This window comes from Micropterus salmoides, unplaced genomic scaffold (assembly GCF_014851395.1).
Source record: "Micropterus salmoides isolate LMB-PRFRI ecotype aquatic unplaced genomic scaffold, ASM1485139v1 Ms_hic_scaffold_1955, whole genome shotgun sequence".
Taxonomy (NCBI): Eukaryota; Metazoa; Chordata; class Actinopteri; order Centrarchiformes; family Centrarchidae; genus Micropterus; species Micropterus salmoides.
The window spans coordinates 1-25,000 of NW_024041101.1; the positions used below are offsets into that span (position 1 = coordinate 1).

General features: G+C 39.3%; 2 protein-coding genes across 2 annotated transcripts; both read right to left on the minus strand.

Annotated features, from left to right (window-relative positions):
• Positions 1-4: 4 nt before the first annotated feature.
• Positions 5-7,962, minus strand: LOC119911197 (NLR family CARD domain-containing protein 3-like; the record flags this gene model as incomplete). The annotated part of the gene is made up of 4 exons (XM_038730001.1): positions 7,724-7,962; positions 6,239-6,406; positions 2,021-2,284; positions 5-1,651 (listed from the first exon to the last, which is right to left on the minus strand). Coding segments are annotated over exons 2-4 (2,035 nt in total), but the record flags the coding sequence as incomplete, so codon positions are not given.
• A 266-nt stretch (positions 7,963-8,228) lies between these two features.
• Positions 8,229-23,389, minus strand: LOC119911195 (the record flags this gene model as incomplete). The annotated part of the gene is given in 9 exon segments (XM_038730000.1): positions 8,229-10,422; positions 12,244-12,337; positions 13,343-13,507; positions 13,946-14,041; positions 15,237-15,421; positions 17,537-17,732; positions 17,915-18,188; positions 18,699-19,264; positions 23,250-23,389. Coding segments are annotated over 9 exon segments (1,780 nt in total), but the record flags the coding sequence as incomplete, so codon positions are not given.
• Positions 23,390-25,000: the final 1,611 nt, after the last annotated feature.

The following is a 25,000-nucleotide window of genomic DNA, read 5'->3' on the forward strand; positions in this document are numbered from 1 at the left end:
GACACATGCAGCAGGTAGCCCAGCACAACACAGTGAGCCCGTGTTAACTTCCCTGCCAGGCTACCAAGCTGTAAATCTTCCTCTACACTCCGCAACAGCTCTGTGTGTTGCAGCTCCTGTAAACAATAAGCCAGGTTGACTGCACGTAGGGACACAACAGCTCCCCCGCTGACCAAGAGGCCTTGTAAAAACCCTGCTGCCCATGCCTTCTGGTTGCCATCTTCTTTACCGAGGGCTAGAAGCCCAGCGAGAGGTTTCAGTGCCACTGAGGACAGCAGGCCTGTCAGGAAGCGCACAAACACATCCAAGTGACCATCTTCAGCCTGTTGTGAATGCTGAAAGGCACTTCTAAAGTGGTTCTGGAAACCGATCTTGGGCCAAGACATTGTGCTTTCTGAGAATAAGTCAAAGATGGCCCGCTTAGAGGAGACATGGTAGTAAATAGCTGCAATAAACTCCTGCAGAGTCAAATGAGTGAACCGGTATGTTGTGTATATGGGCGACTCCTCCCGAACAAGAACTCCAGCACCAAGACTGCACTGAGTTAACAGTAGATCTATCCCATAGGCCCTGAGGTCCTGCTCACTGAAGGTGTACTTGTGTTTGAGGAGCCCATAAAATGCCAGTCGTCCAAGATTTCCCAGCAGTTTACGATTGCTCCCATGGAGCTGCTCCATTTTTACAGGCTCCCTGCCTCTTGGTTCACCTACTTCTGCCTTCATGGAACAAAAGTGAGCATACAGCTCAGTACAAGTCCTTGGAAGGCTCTCTTGTGTACCACTCTGCATTATGTACATCAGAGTATCAGCTACTATCCAGCAAATGCATGGTATGTAGCACATCACCATAAAGATCTTATTGGATTCCAAGTGTGCCCATATTTTACTGGCAAAATCCCTCTCAGAGAAATGATGGCTTAGGAAGAGCTGGATGTCCTTCGGGCTGAATCCTGGGATCTCAGTCACCCTGTCAACCAATCCTCCAGGGATGAGTGAGGCCACTCCTGGCCTGGACGTCAGCCACACTGCTATGTCAGGGAGCAGATTCCCCCGAATGATGTTAGTAACAAGGTCATCAATGGGCACTTCTTTCTTTGGGTCGCTGCAAGGAGCTGCATCAGAGAAATTTAAAGAGCAGCGGAATTCATCCAAACCATCAAGTATGAGCAGTGTGCGGCAGGAGCTGCTGAGGACCAGACTGGGATCCGTTAAATGAGGAAAAGCAATTTTCACCAGCCTCTCCGCAGAAAGCTTCTCCAATGAGTTTAGCTCGCAAAAAGTGAAAGGCAAGACGAAGCTCACATCTGTGCAGATGGCCCCCTGGCTCCACTGTCTGATGAAGTGTCGGACCCAGGTTGTCTTGCCGATACCAGCCACCCCGACCGTGAGTGAGACCCTGGGAGGCAAACTGACCCGGGTCAGGGGCTCCCAGAGTTTGGCCAGCCCCAGCTGTCTGAGATGATTTCTTTTCCTTCCTCGAGTCACCCCCACCTGCATTAAGTCGTGTTCTTTTTGCTGGAGGTCGGAAAGTCCATCGACCAGAAGTAAGGTTCTTGAGGAGATGTTCAGCTTGGGGCAGCTGACTGAATCTCTGTCTCTGTACTGCTCATATCGCTGTAACAGCACCTCTTTGTGCTCCTTCACCATGGAATCTGCAGAAAATTAAATTGGCTCAGGTTATTGTAAACAATACAAATACATCAGATTTCAAACAGGAAATGGATTGAATTTATATAGCACTTTTATCCCAAGAGTGGCGCAAAGTGTTTTTCAATGCATTACATTTACACACACACATTCATCCACAGCACGCAGAAGCTCATCTGGAGCAGTTTAGGGCCCAATATCTTGGTCAATGAAACTTTAACGTGCCGTTAGAGGATCCAGGAATCAAATCACCATCCATCATATCACTAGATGATTTGCTGAGCTATGAGAAGCTTGAACTATTTTGATAAGAGCAATTTCTCTTCTAAAACATTGACCAACTCACAGAGAAAATCCCATTTCATACCCCTTACCGTAGTTTATGATGAGCTGGGCCACATGAGAATCTGAGCTCTCTATGAAGCCCCGGAGGGCATCAGAGCCTTGAGTATCCTTGCCAGAGACAAAGGTTGTGAGCATGTTAACTTGGTCTTGCAGCTGGCCTGCTTCCTTGATCTTGGTCTCCTCAGCTGAAGTCAGCACTTCCACCTTTCTCAGGTGGGTGAACATCCCCTCCAGGAAGGAGCTCGTACTGAAGCGTTTCAGCTGGTCTCGATGCTTTTGGATCCAGCCAAGATCTAAACCAAAACAGAGCAGAAAACTCTCAGCACTCAAGTGATAACTAACAAAGACAATTTCCTGAGCTACAACAACCCTTTTTGATGTACAGTAGGAAAACAAGAGCAGGGGTTCACCCCTTTCTTTTTGTCTTTTTGCCAGAGAAAAATCATTTGTCAATCACTGAAAACTACAGTGTATATATACCACTGGCAACTTTTTAAGAGTCAGATGCTGGTCATTCTTATTATGTGCACCAGAGGACAATCATTTTTGCACAATAATGTATTCTGTTATAGCCTGAGGGTTCGTGATGCTTCTCACTGTTTCACATAACTATAAATATTCATAGGCAATTTTCTATCCGTTGTCGTTTTTTTAAACGTGTACTTTCCCTTTTCTTATGTTGTGTAAATAAGTTATACAACACACAACTAATAAGTCGGTTCTGCTTTTTCATTTCACTTTTCCTTCCCTTATCTTTATTATTTGTCATGGTGGTCAGTCCACCCTCTTCATTTCATAGCTTGTTCTGTAAAACTTATGTTTGTTGATCATCCCCTCTATAAACACACACAAACACACCGTTCCTGATCGTATTCCATCCCCGCTTTCTTTTTAACCAGGTTGTGTCTCTGTTGGTTGATCAGTCGGTCCACCTCTTTGGTCCAGACTGAAATCTCAACAACTACTGGATGCATTATAATTAAAATTTCTATCACGTTCGTGGTAAGATGATGAACATGGAAAACATTACAACTGCTGAACATCAGTGTCTAGGAATTGTTATTGTGAGCATGTTAGTTGACATTAGCCTTTAGCCTGCAAACATTCATAACCATAGGCTAGGCATTGTTATAATCTAGACTCTGTGCAATAGATATCAATTTTGTTTTATAGAATAATATGTTGGTTGTTGTTTTGTGAATAATAATCATATTTGTAGGCACGTTTTTTTGGTTGGATATAATTAATTGCATTTGTATGTCCATATATTAATCCATATTTTATCCAGGAAAGAGGTATAAAGTAATTCAAGAAGAATGTCAAATACTTAACATACTGCACAATAGCCATTTCAACTTATGAACTCAAACAAGGAGAGCTCAGGATTTCCCAAAGTCTTTTTTCCAATATCTAAAAACTAATTTAATCAGTGGTAGAGACCTTAATTAAACACCCTTGCACATTATTGACGAACCATCGATTCCAGCTTGCTTTAAGCCAGTGATCATATATTGGCGGCCCGCGGGCCAAATGCGGCCCGCCGAAGTTTCCCATCCGGCCCACAGAATGGCCACTGATGAAAGTATTAATCTATAGTACTAGAAAGTGTGCATCTGTAGCGAAATTCCGGGTAAAATGCTCTATTAAGTTACTGATAACACAAACTCAATATTTCCTACTGCTACAGAGAAAGCATTTAGGATAACTGGCGAAACAGAAGTTGACTTTTATTTTGAAGTAGTCACAGGAAATGTAATGTTTTTGTGAGTGAGATCAGCACTGACCGCTATCGTTCATCAAAAATCCGTCTAAACACAAGACAACGGTCATTTTTGACATTTTATGACTGCGGACCAGTTTGAAATATTGCAATGATATAACAGTCAGGAGCAGACACAGTGAGCTGTTTGATGAAGAGATGCATGCGACAGGCTGCACACTTCTCAACCACGTAACGTTAATCAACTCCTTTCACTTTGGGACTCATGTCTTGTGCAGCATAAAGTCAGATCATGACTGCTCACATAATCATGGAAGAAGACCACAATAATGTCGCAAATAAATAATTGCAGACTGTATAAAAACGGTTGATTATTTCATGCCAATCAGAACTCCATCCTACAGTTACATTTACAGATTTCAACAATCACCCCTCAGTGAAGAGCCTCCTTGGCGAAAGTCTGAGAGCATTTTCTAATTAAGTAGGCTATTTGTCATTATATATTTACCATATTTTTAGGAGTCTGTTCACTGTAATGTAGGCTAATAAGAAACATTTATTTTGTGAAATTAAACACTAGTTTGCTAATTAAGCCTACATAAAAAATTGTTTTAAAAGTCCGCCACTTGTAGACTCTGCTTAGAGAAATTCTGGCCCTCAGCAAGAGTTGTTGGGGGGGTCCTGCTTTAAGCCCTCTTGTAGCAATTACTATGATCAGCAGTGCTTGTGAAGCTTATGGTGACTGTATTACATAAACAAGAAAGTTTCTATCGCTCTCCCCAGCCTTTTAAAACTTTACTAAGCAGTACAAATTTACTCATTACAAATTCAGACCATGCTGTCTACTAGGTGTCTATCCAAAAACACTCAGCTGACATTTAAACAGATAAGAACTTCTTTGGATAACTATGACCTGGATGACTGAGAACCCTCACAGACGCCCTTGACCCTTCTTTGGACATCAGAAGTAAGAGGTGTTCTGCAAAATTGTGAGAGAATAGAAAACTTTCTGGACATAAATGATTCTCTAGACTGTTTATCTACCTACTTCACTTTTAAGCCATCTAAAATCAAATAGATTCAGATTCTTATACTTGAAGCTAACCTGATTAATTTGAATCTGCCAGGAACATTTGTTTTGTCTAAAGTGACATCAATATCCCTAAAATCTCCAGCAAAGAAAGACTCTCAGAGGATAGCATTTGCTACCCTCTCTGAGTAAATTAGGAAAAAGCACTCCTTGGCATGCAAACAAATTTCCAAATAAGTGTAAAATAACCTTACAAGCAGTCTGAAGGTTCTCAGTCATCCAGGTCAAAGTTGTCCATGGCATGTTAAAAAGACATCTGGACCTTACAAGCCTTTTTGGCCTTTTCTGGTTTCTAATTCTTGATAACAAGCAAAGATATTTCTAACAGCATTAAGTTAGTTTCTCCCACAGGAAACTGGAAAGTGGTAAGCAGTATGTCATAGTTTGTGACTAATAGTAACTAGGTAACAGTCAACTGTCAGCTAAACAATAGCTTAACTCATTAGATGTAGGCTATGTCTAACGGCGATGTAGTAGCTGTGACTGCCATTTTTACTCAACATTTAATTTGGTGCATACATCACCTTTTAGTGGACCACCACAGGAAACTTACCACTGCCCAAATTTAATTCTCTGATCAAAAAGTCTAAAAAAGTTACACAGCCACATCAACATGAAAGAAATCTAACAAAGTCTAACAATTAATAATAAAACACGTTCCAACCAATTTGGTCTTCAAAAAGGTTTGACATCAGTCTCCTGTTTACCTGTAATTTCAATATATTAACTACCCCTGCTGTTTTTGTCATATTACTTGACTGAGCAAGCTGGTCCTTTATTTGGCCCACAAGTCCTCTGCTGTAAAGGCTTCAGACAGTTTTCACCCATTGCCTACAAATCCCCACCAGACTCAATGTCACCAAGCATTGCCACAAATGATAGGAGAAAAGCCTTGAACTGGAAAGAGAAAAAAACCTGACTTTCTTCTAACCACTGGTCTCTCTACCTTATTATATGTGTAAACTGGTTAAATCCTTCTTTGGTTGCAATAACCTTTTTTTCACAAGATCTTGAAGACTTTAATTACAAAACCTAATTCACAATTAATTAATCACAGCTCCTGTTTCTCTACTGATAAGCCTCTAATCTCACCTCCGTATCTTGACATTCATAAGAACAGCAGCATGTGAATATGAGTGAATATGATGTGGGCGACATGGACGATAATGACAAAGAAAGTGAAGATTGGTCAGAACTGAAGATTGATGTTCAGTATAACAGAACTGGAGATCATCTGTTTTTTCCATTGTTTTGTTTTTTGCACTGGCCAATAGGTATGGTCCTACACGCTTGTTTCCTCTAAATAATAATAAATAAAAAATAAAAGAAAGGGTTTAATGGGTGGAAGGGTTTTGGGAAACACAGGAAAGCTGACTGAGACACTCCAAAGCCTATGGTGCATGAGACACATGATGAATCTGTTATAGAAACTCTCACCCTCTGTTTCTGCTTGTGAAGAGTTGGAGCAGGACGTAGACTGGAGATCCACGTAGCAGTCGTCCTGCCACACAATGCGTTTGCTTCGATCCAGAAGAGAATCGTAATGTGCCTTCATCTCCATGAGAGAGCTTGATAATTTTGGCCCTCAGATGCTCCTTTTTGAGTCTAAATTATACAAAACAGCATTACTGATACAATGTGCGACTATCATAAACTGGGCATGACCAGCTGTGATGAAGGTAGGTGAAGAAATTAACTGAGGACACATTATCTTCTGGCCATCAGATTAAGGAAGACATCACTTTGAAAGTTCTCTCATTAACTTCATTCATGTTAAATTAAATTAACATGAATTACCTCAGGCCACCCACCTTGATGTTTTGGAGGAAATGACTAGAGAATGACTTGAGAAACTGGTTTTGTTCATTTTCTTTGGCTCTGATTTTATTTTTGAAAAATGTTAACCTGGTTTCCTTGCCTTTTCCCCCCACACCTTTTGGGTGACCATGACAATGCAGGGACTTTAAGGTGTGTCTCATTGTTTCACAGCTTTAATTAAAATTACATTAATTACCTCTACACACTTAACACTCTCAGATGCTGTTCCTGAAGCACATAGTGAGGCAGTAATTACTTCACACCCACAGACTCTGCACCAGATGGTGCACTTCTTTTTAGCTTTTAAAAGAAAAACCCACATCCTACTTGATTCTAACTACGATCTACATATCTTTCACATTTACCTTCTGCAAAGAACACTGTAAGGCATCTATATGCATGAAATGTGCTATATATAAGGCTTATTGTTTGTATGATTCCATATCATAGCATATTACTAAAACTGCAGTGAAAGTACTGCAAACATACATTTAAATTATGTTTCACTGAGACAAACGGGAAATGGAAATACCTTCCTGTGTGGTTTATTGATGATCACGTAATTTCTGACAAAGGAAGCCTATTCAAAAACCCAGACCTCAGATGTACTCGCGACAGCTTGCCAGCTTCCGCTGATAAGTTTAGACCGTCTTAATGGCCAAAACCCACTTACTAACACACCAACAGTAGTGAAGAAATGCGTCGGCGAGTGTCAAACAGAACAATTACACATTATCGTCATTAGCAACATCAAAAACACAAGTAGCTGTGTGTGTGTGTGAGTGTGTGTGAGTGTGTGAGATGCAAGCATGCCAGCAATACGCTGTGTAAAGAAAATAAAACACAGACATATCCGTTGTAAATTAAATAAAACATAATTATAGGATGCCATGTCAGAAATGGATTGTAGCATATGGCAAAGTGAGTGAGTCTGTTGAAGATCTTTATTTTATTCTATTTTCATTGGCCTGGAGCAGATATAAACACATGGCCATGATGGAAAGTTAAAGTTTATGGCTGGAGTCAGTTTTAGAAACCTTTTGTAGCAGTCAAGATGAAACATTTAACGTACAGTGTCTAGTAAACAAAACTGAGGTAACTCACCATGGGCTTGTTGAAGTTGTATGTAGGTGTCAACGGATGTGAAATGCTTTCGAAAAATATTTTTCGTTTGTTAATGCCATAATTCTCACGACAGCAGGAGTAGAACAATTTCAAGTGTGAATTTGAAAGAATCGCTGAGGAGTGACTCTACTTGAGGACTAGCCTGCAAATGAAACGAGCAACAAACATACAACTTCTTCCCCAGTCAGAACTGCTGCTGGAGACACTGTTTCATGCTGCAGCGCCTTCCTGTCTGTCTAATCTGCCTTCCTGTTGCGGTTAGCAGGTTGAACAGTGAAAAGAGAGAAGAAAAAAAAACCTTGCATTGCCCTTGTACTCACAAAGTGACACTGAAGCGTGGTTAAATTTTAAGGCCTTGGACAACCTCTAGCTACTCAACTATGCAATCGGTGCTGAACCACAAATGAGAGCTGAGACGAGAAATAGTACATGATTTCTGGTGTAAAGGCTTGCAACAGGCTGAAGAACAACTGTGAAACAAAACTGCACATCTGGAAATATTTTATTTCAAACCTGCTACATCTGCATGACATTGGAAGGAAAACAGAAAATAAGCTGAAAGGCAAACACTGGAAAGAAAGCTTTTAAATTATGACCTGGGGTTGCAAATGATACACTGTTTTCTTTCTAATGTTGTGGCATCTACTGCTGTAGACTATGGCAATTCATTGTACGTACACAGCCTTGAAGTGCTCGGTGAAAACGTGTAGGTTTCTAGCTTCTCTCACAGTTGTGTTAGATTTGAATGCTGCTGTTCCTGATCGATGAAAATGCAACTGAGGTTAGAAAAACAGCCATGTTAATAATTTTCCACTTCTTGTAATTGCAGTCAGTGTGCCATTTATATGTATATATAAATACACTTTACATATAGTGATGAATGTGATTCTCATGTTAAACAAGTGCTCTGAACAGAAGTGTTACATTAAATTGTGTTATGCTGTTTTTCAGCACTGTGTGGCTTCTTCAGGACAAACATATCTCAAATTTTATTCAAGAGTACACATTTGCATGTGAATATATTATTTGGGGTGTAAAACAGAGCTGCAACTGCAAACTTCCTACATGTACCATTTTATACAAAACCTAAAAATATAGATGTTTATAATAAAAAAAACATTTTATGAACTTTACATAACATCATTTCAAGGAGAAAACATCAAATTTGATCACTTTGAAAGCTAAAAAAGGCTTTCATTTACATGATTTTGTTGGTTTTCCATCCAGTTTATCTTTTTTTCTTTTTAATTAGTTGAACATGCTGTAAAACAAATCAGATTTTATGGGCTTAATTTTGCTTGACAGATGGGTATAATGTCAGTATTGAGAAATTAAAACTGAGGAAAATGGTACAGAGGAGGGAAATCTCCTCAACAAGATAATTAAAGCAAACAAGCTATAATTCTGTGCACCACAGTAGATGAATAAGGCGACATTATAAAGTAAGGGTCAATCAACTACATTAAAATGGAGCCTATCCAAGCTTATACGTTTATTTCATGGCACTTTGTGCTGGAAATTCTATGATTATTTCCAGATTAACTGTATCTATAAACTAAAAAAGTGGAATCAAATTAACTTAACCTATCTGAATATTTCACTTTTGCTCTGAACCCATCTAGTTTCTGTATTTCTACAATAAGTTATCATTTCAGATTGGCGATAACTGCCCCCCCACCCCCCCTGAGAATACTATCATATCCATAATATTTACACTTATGGCTGCAGCAGACATGGCTGTACATTCCCTCTAATAAATGAGGAATCAGGTGATCAAATAACATACAAGAACAAGGCACAGTAGAGGTTTCTGAGCCACTCAAAAAAACAAACAAAACAAACACAAGTGAAACATGACATAGCTCTGATTTTCTTAATCCCAAGCAAACTCTCATTTCTAAAAACAAATTCATTCAAGAGATTACTTCAACATCAGTCGCTCACGTCCCCTTTTCTAACTTTCAATCAAGAAAATGTAAACAGTTTGCTTTAAGTAAGCATACAAAAGTGGTTACAGACATTCATCACATGTTAGCTAAAGACGTTCACATTTAAAACACAATCAAGCCCTTTGAGTGACTAGAGTCTAAAATGACTATTACAGCATGTAGCAGGAAAATAAAGCAGGACGTAGAGCATTTTGAAGTGTGAGAGTAACAAATATTATCTTGGTTATAAAGTCTGTTGTTAAAACACTGTAGTGCCAGCTGAGGATGTCATGAAGCTTCCTGCATAAATCACATGTTTAAATTTAAAAGGCTTTTTCCACAGTAGCAAGTCAACAAAAATGACTATTTAGGAATCAAGTACTTTAAAATAAATCTTCCCTTTTATCTTCCTTTTCCTTTAAAAGTAGCAACAGCACTGGCTATACACTGATCTTTACAAAAATATGTTACTATCTTTATGTTTTTAAATGCAACTCATGGGCTGCCTGATTTGATGTCTTAAGTGTCACCCATGCCATGAAATTCTACCTGTCACACACAAAATCAGTTACGTACAGGTCAAATTAACCTACGATTCCCCCCCCCCCGTCTCTCGCTCTCTCTGCTGAAGTCCTCCCACGCACACGAGCACTTCCAGATGCAAACACAGTGATTCAAAGCCTTGATTATAGATCTGAAAGTCCCTCTGCATGTTCACTCAGCTCCATGGTGTAATAGTCCAGAGGACGCCTGAGAATACAGAGAACATTAACATAAACAATTAAGCCTTAATGCCGCCAGAATCTACACACTGAAATTACACTACAGTTTCCAGTCACTCACATTCAGAGGATTCCAGGATTACGTTTTATAATTTACCTTTGACTGTTTACTACCACTACTTCACTCTGTGATTTGTTGCATTACCCGGAATGACTTTCAACAACTTCCAGAGCACTGTCGTGAACTTTCTGAATTTATTTCACACACACACACACACACACACACACACACACACACACACACACACACACACACACACACACACACACACACACACAGGTGAAGAGAGTGATAGGGATTAGCTTTAAGGAGCAGGTTTTACAAGCCATGAAAAAGTTGAGTCAGTGGAGGAATCTCTAAACTACTAGGCTACTTCTTCCCTCTATGACAGACAATGACTGTTGTACGTTAGTGCAGAATGTTAAGACACGAAGGGCTTGCTATTCTACAGACACTTGACATTTACTGCTGACATTTCACACTTTTGGATTGTGGATTTTCACTTAATAATTTTTAATGCATGTATCCAAATGTCACAGTGCACAAGGCAACTGGACAGAGCTAGGATCTACCCTAAAGCCTCAGAACCTCAGTGTTTTATTTTTACTTTTGGATTATTTTTTTACTTACTTTGTGGTCATTTGATTAATTGCAAATATCCATACAAACACCAACAAAAGACCAACAAAGCTGGGGTGACAGAGTTTTCACCATTGCAGCCCCCTCCCTCTGGAACTCCTTACCCATCTGAAAATGTAGCAACCTGGACTCTTTCAAATCACTCTTTAGACCAGCTTTTAACGTCAAATAATGTTCCACTTAACCTGCTGCCAACTGTTATTTATATGGTCTGTATATGGTATGGCTTTTATGTATTTTGTATTTCATGTTTCTTACCTATTGTTTATGTATTCTATCTATTTTTAAATATACATAAGTACAGGTTTTACTGTAAAGTGTCTTTGAGTGTCCTGAAAAGCACTATAGAAATAAAATGTATTATTCTTATTATTATCTAGACACACTCTCTTGTCGAGGGGCCCTAGTTTTAACACCTCTCAAGAGTCATAGAACGATTAAGAATTGCACTTTCATAAGCTGGGCACATTTCTCATTATTTTGTATACTTTGCATTTATTTATGTTCTTAAGACAGCAGTTCTACTATTTTATACTGTATTGACACTGTAACATTTCATTATATTAGATTTTCACAGATATTTATTCACAGTACACACATCTAATCTAGTACGTAGGTCATTTTGACTCTTCTAATCAACAGTTGAAAGTATCTTCAGCGACAGCTCTAATGTAATCTGTCATGGTTGTAGTTCATGTTCTTTCAATAATGCAGAAAAACACCTCCGCAGACTGCTGCTTTTTCATTTCCTTTTCTAAGAATTTAGACTTGTGCAACCCCAAAAGAAAAGGGCTCAAAATTGAGTGTGACTTCTCTTTATATTTACACAAAGCATTTTCTAAAAAACATTATTACTGTGGGTCAGGGAGGATTAAAGGCAACGAGCAACAAAAGAACACATCTTCGGTGCGAGACTCCCAACAATGCAGCTAAATGGGCACTGCTGATTGTTGATTACACACATTTGTTTTAAAATATGCTATTCACAACACTCAGTCACTGTGTAATTAACGCAAGCATTACAAGTCAAAGGGTTAAACATATGTTATCCTTATTATGTAAGTAATCTGGCTCTGTGAAGATTTCCAGCAAACCAGTGTCAGTGTGCACATCCAGCAGAGAAGACAGGGTTAGAATAAGACTCCTCACCTCCTCCTGTAGAAATATGTGAACAGAGCAGCTCCCAGTCCCAGCAGCAGCAGCACTGCTACTATCAGCCCTATCTGTAACCCCAGGGCAGACGCTAGGAGAGAGTCAAATAATTCAGAAAAGTCAATTCAAAAGTCAGTAACTCTTTCTGAACATGTTAAATATGTTTCAACACAGCATGGCAATTCAACATCCTGATGAAACTTCTTCCTTTAGATTCTATAAGCATATGCAAGGCTTAATGCACAGAAAGCCAGTTGTCTTTGCAAAATGGACCTAACAATATGCCGTCTATGCCACAGATAATTTCAGCTGTGAATCCCTCATGTTATAGGTTAGTAATTTGAATCCTGAACAGGAATGGCTACGATACAAACTATGAAAACTACTACATTAATATATTTAATGGCTGTTGCTGAAAAAAAATCCACCCATCCACCCATAAATAGGATCATTACTTTAACTGCTTCATTGTCCTTCTCACACTCCATGTAACACGGCTAGAGTGCAACAGTCTATATAACAGCAGGGGTTTGTAAAAGGAAGGCTTAGATGATGTTTACTTAATTTTCTTTTTACCCCATTCTGCATTTTCATGTCACTGCTTACATGAACCATAGCTTGTGTAAGAAGGAAGAATGTCTCTGATCCAAGAGTGCTTTACATTTATGGTAATTATAGCTAATTTATCAAGAGCTACAAGCTCTCAGACGGCTCACTATTCTTTAATGCTTCAATGTCATGATTAACATGACATGGCACTTAGACCTGTATTTGTTACATGGAAAGTCCTGTTTTTAAAAGTTGTATTATTATCATCTGCAGATTGTCATTCTACATGTTATTATGAAATATCTTAGGTTCTATGGCTCGGAGTAAGACACACAAGAATATATCTTCTAACTTTTGCAAACACACTGTAAAGGCTGCACCGCCTCTGGATAAGATCCTAATAATCCTAATGATGATAATGTGCCACTCTGCCTGCTCTGGCAGATCTTATTACATTCAATCCCAGATTTTACCACCAGGACAACATGTCTAGACATGCATGGTGGCTCAGTGGTGAGCTTGTGCAGGGCCTTTCTGTCATGCTAACCTTTGCTTGTATAACGGTCCGTGGATGGCGCAGAGCAGACGTCTCCCTGAGCCGATGAAGGATTCATGTGTAATGTCTGGATGATGAGGGCCTTCTGATGGTCCGACAGCGCGTGCATGTTCCCCCACACTCGTAGCCACCCAGACGCACAGGAAAAGTTAGCTCCTTGAACACAAGCAGATCGACAAATGTTTCATTAGCTTCATATGAAAGGAGTTCAGGACGCGCTTTAGCTTGTTATTACACTGGTGGCACACTGCTTGCCAAATGAAGAGAAGGTGTTCTTAAACCACTGCACTCAAATTCAAATGCACTCACTAAAATTAAACCCAGACTCAGCTGTTAAGTGGGCTCCAACAACATAAACACATATCCATACTTTATAACACCATGGTAACTGCGACCTACACCACTGTGTTCATTGCTGACTGGAGTCTTGTCAATCTTGTCAAGTTCTCTCCCAACAAATGGCTTCAGTGGTCTTTTTTATTAGCATCCTTTTGACAAACACGTGATTTTTCAAACCTCAGGGACGGGCCAGTCATTTTTTACATTACAAATCAGTCAAATGTGACAAATTTACACTGAATAAAAGTGCCTCACCTTGGAGATACAAGGCAGAGATGCCACAGTGACACTTCTGCTCCAGGTAGTCTGCCACCTCAGCCACCCTCCTACCCTGGATTAGACCACTGCAGTCTGGGACAAACAGAGAAGAGGCTGTCAGCTTCTATGAAGGTCTGTTTACGGTGTTATAACCACGAGACAGACTTAGAGAGTCAATTCAGACATAAAAAGAAAGTAATTTCTACATTAAGGTTTTATCTTCATTGCTTTAATTTTATTTTGTCCCTCTAAAGACGGTGGGTGTATGCAATGTTTGTATGCACTGTACATTTATACATTTATAATGGCACCACTTTGTTTAGAATATGTGTCTGACATCAATTATGTGATGAATTTGGCCCATTCATCTCAGTGTCCCAGATTCGGCTCAGTAGGGTGAGGGTACCTTTCTGCATTGCTATCTGCCACAAAATATGACACTATCTGTCCTTAGATCATATTTTATTCAGTTTCAAGTTTTAGGTTTGTTAAATAAATGGCTGTTAAGCGAATGAGATAACACAATGTTGATTGAGCTTATGGCCCACTGTCGAAAGTAATGCAACATTTTTATATTTGCAGTATTACGAACTAGGTGTCTGTCGCGACATTTCCCAAAAAAATGCTGTATTAAGTTACTGCTTATGCAAACCAAACATTTCCTACTGCTGCAGCTTTACATTAACAGCAAAACACAAGTTGACTTTTATAACATGTGTAGTAAATGATAGTTTGTCAGTGAGCACTATAGTTGAATGCTGTAATTTTCAGCATTTTTTGTCAGTGAAAGTTTAATATACTGCAGACAGTAATGAAAAAAGAAGCAGCAGCTACAGAGATGTTAGATGAAAAGCAGTAGGCGAGAGGCTGCACACATCCAGCTTCTCAGCAAGGTAACCAACTCCTTTCATTGTGCCCTGCTGTTCCCAGACTCATGCCGTGTGAAGCATAAAATCAGATCACTGCTGCTCACAGAATGACAGAAAAAGGCCAATTATTGACTTCTTTATTAAAACAACAAATAGTTTGTTTTGCTGACCCAGGATTCTGTGACCTGTAGTATTAAACCGCATTTGCTGTTTTCACCAAGCGAGTGTCGCCATATCAACCAAGACTTAAATCTTAAAGGGGTAGTTCGGATTGTGGGGGAAGTGTGGTGGTATTGGGGTACTAGATGACGTTCGGCATGCTCACAGTTTGGAGAAGCAGACAGGAGTCCCGGCATAGAAGTTTTACTACTGATACTAATCTTTAAGGATTACAACTTTTTGTAGTTATGATACCTCACCTCCTAACTTCTCCTGCCAGTCACTTGGCAGGGGACTGAGGCAAAGATCAATGTCACTTGAGAAGGAAGAGCTTGGACAGACGTTGGTGCTGCGAGGTGTGGGTGAGGAGCTAATCCAGGAGGCGGGGCTCCTCGCCTCACAGCATGAACACCGACTGAGCGAAACAGGGCCATCTTCCACAGACCTGCACATGCACGCAACAGTACATGTATGACACACATGAATAAACAGGATGATCAAGTCAAAAATAAGTTAAGGCAATAATGTATTTTGCAACATTTACATGGTTATGGTTACAGTAATGCTGTTCTAAAACAAGTTTACATGGATTTCTTCAAAACACAAAAATGGTTGTCACTCAACTGCATATTGCAATGTTTGCTTACTGCAGCTGAAGCTAAAGAGAAAAACTTGCTTGATTAATGTTGGAGTAGGTCGATCTCACCCAAATGGATGGAGCCTATAATTTTCTGGCAGCTAATTTTTAGTTTGTGGGTTAACATCTAATTGTCTTTTAAATGTTAACCTCATCATCTAATTTACTTTCTTTAATTTATAAAAAAGATTTTATAGACAAACTCGCCTCATGCTCTCTTGAATTGCAGCAATCGAATGTAAGTGCTGCTGGAAATAGGCTACACAGAACCAATAAGAAATCCAGGGTAACCCAGAGGAATTCGGTTAGGTAGCCCCAGCAGACTGTGGCTGATTGAACTGTTTACCTCCAATGTTTTCCACTCTGACAAGTTCTCTACTTTTTCCCTGACACTGCAGTATGTGGTACTGGCTGTGTGAATAGCACCTTTTTTTTCCTCCGAAGGTTTCTATGGTTTTATTTAATTCAAGTGTATTTAATTATTTATTATTATTAATTATTATTATACTGTTAATGGAGGCAGCAATTTCAGCGAACCTTTTTCAGTAGAAAAAGGTGTAAATAATAAAATTTAAGATGAATTCCATTTAGCAGCTTTAATTTCAGGGTCCACCTATTGCAGATGGCTCGCTATCATGGCTTCCTTGAATAGTATGGAGCCATGTTAATGCCACAATAGATTTTTGCCTCAAAATGCAAATGGGTAATCGATGGACGATCAGATTATTTTGTCACCCTACGCATGCCACACACCTCCGTGAAGCTAGGAGGCTCAGCTACCATTTTTATCGATCTGTTATCTCTGTACATGGCTGCACAAGTTGCCTTCAACATATCTCACCTCTCATCTCATCCCACCTCTGTTCAGCTGTGTAATTCATATCACTCAAATCACTAAACTCACAGCATTATTAGCCGATTAATAATACAACAACAAACGCAGCAATATACATTTACAGTTACAACCGCTCTCTTACTTTTCTTGTTCTCGCTGTTTTCAGTCAAAAAACAGCTGAATTATGTGTCAATAGAGACCTTCCGCCATCTTGGTGAGGTCAATGAGCTTTTAGGTTTCTTTTCTCTCCTCAAATTGAAGGAGAGAAGAAGAGTTCCTTTGTGGGAGACGGTCTTTATCGGCCTCTACTGGCCAACCCATAGGAGCTACAGAAAAAAGTTTCAGATCTTTCAGCTAGACATCTCTTCAATACGAAGAGAAAGAGCCCACTTACAGCCCTATAAAGCACGGGATTACTTTTGGTCACAGGAATATTGATCAATATCCACTGTTATCAGTATTTCAATGTTTTGGAAGCTTTATGTTATTTGGAACGTGGTTGTACGGAGAGAAAAAATGTTAATAAAAGTGAACATATAAACAGATATACAACAAATATTCACCTGGTATATTTTTGAAAAATTGTGTAATAACTGCTATATTAGTTTCTTTTCATCAAATATACAGTTACATTTGTATTCTAAGACTATTAGAAGATATTCAGTTGCATTATAATGAGTTGAATGATGGTTTTAATGGTGATATTGCTATTAAAATATAGCTTTTATACAAGGCAAGGATGAAAATATCATATTTTCCTTTATTGCATCTCCATTTACACTTAATAGAAAAATTAGGTTCATTTATATGGTTGAACCATATTCCTTAGCTTCTGACCTGTCAAATGAGACCAGAATTATGCATCTAGGCCTAATGGTTGAGGAGTTATTACTTATTTATTTTGGGTATGTTATATTAGGCGTTTTTCCTGGAAATAGGTGTCTGTTTCCAACCTGTGCTTTTCAAACTATGACAAGCCAAATTGTCTGCTGTGAAAAAGGCCTATTAACATGCAACATGTCAATAACTGGTCATTTCAGTTCATTGTGCAAGTTCAAACATGCTGTTGGTTTTTTTTCTGACGTTACCCTAGAGCTGGAATCACTTGACTCCCTCTGGTGGCTGACAAAGAGGAGAGCAGCTGCTGGTTTTCACTGAACACAAGTACATCTCTAAGACTGGAGTTGGTCAGAGCAGTGCCAGCTCTACAGACGCTGAACAGGTCATAGCACAGGACTACTGCTCCTCGTGCTGGCACCGTGGAGCCCTCCAGGAAAATCTGATCTATGCAGGAGAGAGAGGAGGTGAAGGAGTGATGGCGGGAACAGGTATAAAACAAGGAAGAGAAGAAAAAGACAGACAGAGGGTTTGGGGGGAATAGACTGTTAATGAGAATGAGAGGAAATCTTTGTTTCATTTCCAACAGGCGTCCATACCTAAACAACGAGGTCTCCAACTGCACTCACCTGCTGCAGTGACATTTCCAACCATGTAAAATCCATCGTGGTCAGTAGATCCGGTCAAAGGAAGGGCAATGACGGTCCCACTGTACTCCTGGTCAAACACAGTGAGCACCAGGCCCCGCAGGTCTGTCATGGGGGTCCCGTGCAGCTCCACAAAGGCCCTCTGCTGGCTGTGATTGGTCCAATGGCCACTAGCCACCTCACTGATGATTACATGCTCAGGGGCTGGAGGGGGGCGAGGGCAACTGTTCTCCCTCAGAGGGGTGGGTGGAGCCACCTGTAGTTGTTAATGCATTTCATACATTTACGATTTTAACGTCTGTGATATATCCAATACGGATCCATCTGGATTTATTTAAATATTAGTGCAATGAGAGAAAACTGCCCAAATATTAGTAGTTCAATATTTTTGGACATAATTTTTACACTTCGATATGTGCACAGATCAAACAAATGAGAGAAGATGTGTTAATTAGAGTGTTTTAGAGGTGCTGGCGTTTGGATAAAGCATGGCTATTGTTTCCTGTCTTTGTGTTAAGCTAAGCTAACCAGCTGCTGAACGTAGCTTTATATTTAGCGTACAGATGTTAGAGTGGAGGCAATATTCTCATCTACCTCTCTGACAAAAATGTGTGCAATTCCTTTAATTACTGTTATTTGGATTCATTATACATAAGCTTTTGTCTTCTTTGTTTTCCACAATGTTGTTTCTGCCATTTGTATTATCCTTTGAGCTAAACTGTTTTATTTCAGCATGCCCTGTGAAACCTTCGCCCTTTGTACTCACTGAAAAAGCAGACAGGTCATAGGGGTAAAGGCCTCTACAGCGGCTGAGGGCCTCATCACCAGGCAGAACCTCTGGATCCTCCAGCAGAGGTAGCTGTCCTGGGGTCAGAGCTTTACTTAGCTCCTGCGCCTCCTTATCTGATCCTCTCTGCCGATACACGACTGCGTCTAGCAGGCCTTTTGTGGGGATCCCCCTTTGTGCGGCTGATGGTGGGCCAAAAGGGCTGCGATAGAGTGCCACAGCATCTGGTCCGTTCTGAATGGTATTAGGGGGCAAGCGGAGTGATGGAGCTGGCACCAACCTGTCACTGCCCAGCAGAAAGTAGCCCTTAGACGTGGTGAAGTGTCCACTGAGGCTGATCTCCCTGTAGGGTCTGTTGTTGTGTGCACTGAACAGTAGTATCCAGATGCCCTGCAGGGAGACCCGGCGTCCCGATGGGTGCCAAAGCTCGATGTACTCGCCGTCCTCAGCTGCGCCAGGTGTATCAGTGTTGACCTCATTGATCAGGAAGTCACTGTTCCCCCAGGGTGGGAGGTGAGGCGGTGAATCTGTACCTCCTGGATTCACTAAAGCATAAAGGAAGGGATTAATTAGCTGCTGTTAAAGGAACAGTTTGACTTCACTTCACATTGGTTTTTGTATGGATTCAATATATAACGTGTTAAAGAGCTTTACAGATGCTGGTAGGCAGATTTTATTACCTCAGGACAGTACCAGGCCAGCCGCTTCCCCCCTTTGTGCTAAGCTAAGCTAACTAGCTGTTGGCTTCATATTTAACAGACAGATATGAATTCGGCAAGAAGGCGAATAAGCAACATTTCCCAAAAGGTTTAACTTCTTCTTTAATCTCTACTGTATTGAGTTGTTTAAAGAGGTGGTATTATGCTCATTTTCAGGTTCAAAATCCTATTTAGGGGTTGTACCAGAACAGGTTTAAATGGTTTAAAAAACACCATATTTTTTGTTCATACTGCACATTGCTGCAGCTCCTCTTTTCATGCTGTGTGTGAAGGCTTCGTTTTAGCTATGGAGTGATACATTTTGTCTCTAAATTATCTTTGTTGGGAGTTGCACATGCGCAGTTCCTAGTTAAGGACTACTAGCCAATCAGAAGCAGAGAAGGGCGGGTCAATGAGAAGCCAGTAAACACGGCTTCATTTCAGCGGTACATGTTGCCGATCAGCTTGGTAACAAAGACTGGAGCAAGAGTTTCAGAGTGGTGAGTTATTAATCTGTAACAAATGTATCTTTCATCCATAACGTCATAACTGTAACAACTTTGTGTCCATGGACTGCCTGGTAGTGATGTGCGATACCACTTAATTCCTATCCGATATACCAATACCAAGTAATACCCAGGCTGCATAATGACAAGACTACTGTCATATTCTTTAATTATAATGAAAATCTACTCCTCAGAACTGCCGCTTCATAACATCATCATATTATTTTGACTTAATCTCAGATGTTTAGCGAAGTTTGCAGTGTTGCTAAAGTATTTCACTGTCTTTGCACACACATCACATACAGCAGTCATTATTACCTTCACAGCTGAAATACAGCCAGATGTGACGGCTTTTACAGTCAGCCATAGTCAGCATTCAATTGCGGGAAATGTAAAGGGCTGCAGCGGCTCACTCCAAAGAAGCTCCGTCACAGAGCCGTAGAGCAAGTATGACTTTGACAGGCGAAAGGAAAAGTAGTTCCTATCAACCGAGTAGCCTATAATTAGACCATCCTGGTAAAAGTAAGATACTTATGATAAAACACTCACACACTCCGAATTACTGAGTCGTCACAGGGATGAAAGGGAAATGGCTGGACTACAAATGAGCTGTTTTCAGGCAGTTCAGAGCAGAGCTTTCTGTGGGAGATGGAAACTCCCTTTGGGCTGGATTTTGAGCTTTTTCACTTTGCAAACCTATTACATGCACAAAAAAGGTATATAACAATAAAGGAGAGGGAAAAAGCCAAAAAGCATAATACCACCTCTTTAAATAAACAGTAATTAATTTAGCTTTAAGTAAATTACTGATGTGATTAAGTTATAGGCTATTTATTTCTGTCTTATGGAAAACCTTGGATGACATTTATGGAAGTTTACCACACTGTGTTTAATTTACACTTGCCAATAGCTGAGACTGGCAAAGACTACCAGATCAATCTACCAGAAGGCAGAGAGATTATATTTATTTCAAAGCAGCCTAAATTCATTGAAATATTACTTGTTTTTTTGGTATGTTTTGTACCTTGTCGTGGTGTTAAACAATGCTCACGGGAAAGAAAAGCTATGTGTTGACAAGCTGCATTTCTTCCATTATAGACAGCTATTGTTTAAATGACTATGCAGTTGTTGGATAACAATTAAAGGGAATGTAAGCCCTATAATATAATTAATAATGCTGTCTAATGAAGCACAAACAAATGTGTTGCCTATGTTAAAAACCAATGAATATTCTTTATTGATTCTACTGACCAACACATTTCCTGCTTTAAATGACAAAGTGTCTTGAGCTATTTTCAGCTAAATGAGCTAAATCCATAGGGATTTGTTGAGATAATGGATGAATACATGCAAACACAAAATACTAATAAGGGATGATTGTACTTCAGAGCACCATGAGATTTGAGGAGGGATTTTAGCAGATGGGACAATACCACCATGAAGTCTAGCTCCTTTATTTTTAATGAATTTTAATTTTATGTAAATTGGCCTATAAGACATTTGAAGATTATAGAGCTGGACGATATGGCCAAACATATTATCATGATAAAAAGTTTCATATATTTCAGTATCGATAATTATCACGATGAGTATCAAATCGTTATTTCTTTTGAGTTTAAAGACGGATTTTTGCTCCTGAATGAAAGTTGAAGAAACGGTTAATGGTTAATTTTGGTTTAAACTCTTGGTTTAAAAGCTTTTTTCGGTCCTTTTTCCTCAACAAAAACAACATCTTAATAAAACAAATTAAGTCCTAATTCGTATGATTCAAGTGAATAAAGTTCAACACTGATTGAATATTTATTGAACATTTGTTATATTGTTATTGAAAAAATTATATTGTGATAATTGTTATTGTTTTATTGTCCAGCCCTAGAAGATTATTTTTTAATACCTAGTAGAAGTATTACATAATTATGTTGCATACCACTGATTTTTAGCTATTTGCTACTTATGTGAAGATGAAACACTCTGCACTCTGTTGTTGGATTAAATAAAGTTGGATTGGATTGTCATTTTATACTGTAAAAAATGGATGTCCATTTATTTTATGCATTCCAGAAAGAAGCTGAGGCTTCTTATTTGTTTTGCATGCAATAAGCCAACAAATGTACTCAGTTTATAGTAAGTTTGGCACAGTATCACTGATTTAGAGGCGCACAAAATAACATACAATGAAACAACAATAGCTTACACATTCAGCAGCAAGAGCAAGCAAGAATACTGATTTAGTTTAAGTGACATACTGTAGGATAGTCCTAAATGGCTAAAAGGTTAATGGAACATTTTGATAAACATGCTTATATGGTGTCTTGCCGAGAAAGTCAGGTGACAATCCATGTAATCTATTCTAAATGTATTATTATTAATAATAGCCGCTTTATGGACACTGAATGTAAACTTAACTGTTTTTACGTGAAACCTCCCAAATTATCTAGGGATTGTAATATCTAATATATTTCCTTTTCTCAAGAAACTTTCGGTGCAAACTTTTGTTTGTACACATCAGGGTCTCAAAACCCTATAGTTATGACATACTTCACATCGCCATCATCCACTCCAATAAACATAATTGAACAAACAGTTCCTTCTTGCAGCAACATCCTCCACCAACTCTCAGTTCTCTAATTTGCAATACTTGTGTTCTCTAGTTTCTTAGCCGGTTCATGATAATATCTTTAACTTCCGTGAGATCAGCATACTATCAGCATTTGAGGATGACCATTCTGAGCAGACCAATTACAAATCTCTTTCTAAGAATCACTACATGGTTCTTCAAGATTAATAAAATAAAAATCTACTTGGAAGTATCCATGTTTGCATGCATATACATGTAGCTCCTTATACCACATGTGCCAAGTATTCAACAATTAACACCAGTCTCTTCATGCAGATGAGTCATTATAATTTTCTCATGGCCACACATAATCTTACGTTCACACATTATTTAAATCATGGCTATGACTTAATTTGATCCGAGTGATTTATTAGGTTTTAATATTTAACTAGATTAGAAATGAGAGTGATAATGTGAGACTCTCAACATCAGGATAACCTATATAAAAGTGCCATTGATTGAATATTTGCTAATACATTGTGAGGAGATCAAGTGTCCAATCAACTGCACAATGTCTGGATCAGGTGGGACTTACTATACTGCCTGTCAAGCACACTTATTCCCTTTACTTACTCCTTTCCTAACTGCAGACATATTAGTAACAACTAGCTTGAGCTGGAAAAAATATTTTTAAGTAATAGTTTATTTATCAAAGCTTAATAATGTTGAGCATCTAATATACATTCATGGAGCGCATTCAAACACTCACCAATACTGTGAGGGCAGATCTTTGGCCAGGGGCACTGGTTGGGCTGTCCAGGAGTTTGCGGGGCCTCCCAAAAGACACCAGGATCTCTGGCCCAGGTGGCCACACCACAGCGACTCAGACAGAAGCCTCCCTCTCTCAAACTGAGAAAATAATAAAAACATAAAGAAACAACCACCTTATGTATTGACCCTTATTTTGAGAGGTTTAATATTACAATGTCAGTCTGTCCGTCAGTTGGTGCAACACTTTGGTTCAGACTGATATATCTCAACAACTTCTGGATGAAACATTATCCAGACATTCATGGTCCTCAGAGGATGAATCCTACTGACTTTAGTGATCCCCTGACTTTCCCTCCAGCGCCACCAGCAGGTTGACATTTTTATCTTTTAGTAAATGTCTTCACAACTATTACATGGATTGCAATGAAATTTGGTGCAGATATCTTTGGTCCCCAAACCATCAATTTGTATTAACTTTGGTGATCCTAGTAGTAGCTCCACCAGCAGGTCAAAATTTTAACTTATCTTTTAAAATATCTCTACGTTTACAAGATGACTTGTCATGAAATTTGGTACACTCATTCATGTCCTATGACCTTCAAGTCCATATAAGTCATTTCCTCCAGCACCATCAGGTCAAACTTTGAATTTGCCTGATACTTTGGTTTATGAGTAAAGGAATTCCCATTGGCCTCAACTGTCTGTTGTGTTTCCAGCTAATGAGTGCAATTAAGTCCCGCCCACAGTAGAGGGAAAAACAATTAATTGCTCTCCACTGACTTTGTATTGTGTGAAGGTGCCTCTTTGTCTCTTCCGTCTGCGAGCAAACAATAGAAAAGGCTGCTCTGTGGACGGATGCATTACCAACAAGGGTAAAGAATCAAGTTTTTATAAGTTAAACCGAAAACCTTTAAGAAGACAAAAGTGGATACAGGCAGTAAGGCTGGAGGCATCAGCAGGAAGAATGGGAAATCTGTGGAATTCGAATCTGGACACTCAATATGCCTAAGTTTACGGCAAGTATTTTTTTTCAAACTACAGAGACTGAATCTAATTAAACTATGCAGGACTTGTTATTGAGATTTGTTAGGTTAAATGATGATCTTTAAGGTTAGATTAAATGATTCGATCAAATAGTTGTCAATATCAACACATTTTGACTTCTGGCCATTCAGTGGTTTCATTTCTCCAAGAAAAGCAAGGTAAGGAGAAGGGAAACTGATATAAGCAGACAATATTGAGTTTGTCAATATACCTTTTCCTCTCTAGTAGACGTAGGGTGCGAAAATAACTCTTTTGACATGCAGAAATATAATGTTCTTAGCAAGGTTCAGGCATTTGGTTATAATTTCAGACCATTGTTTTCCCCTCGGATGGGCATTATTAAGTGTCTGACAACATTACAGAAGGGCTGCCTACAGGGACAGAGTAGGATATGAAAGAGAGTAAGATCTTTTTTGTTTAACCAGAAACAGCTGCCATATTGCTCTTGTCAAAGCCACCAGACTCCCTTGACAATAACTTGTAATTACAATCTGAGCCTGTCAGTAGCAAAAACAAACACTTTACTGGACGTACTTTGACACGGGCGCAATTGCCCCCAAGGATTACGTAGCAGTTCAGTCTCGCTGCTGCCGGCTGCATTGCTCTCGCTCAATAGTGGACCAATTTCAAATCATTTTATCACAATTAGTCACAAAGACAAAAAAGTATGTGAAACTAGGGTCCAGGTTTAAAAATACATCATCA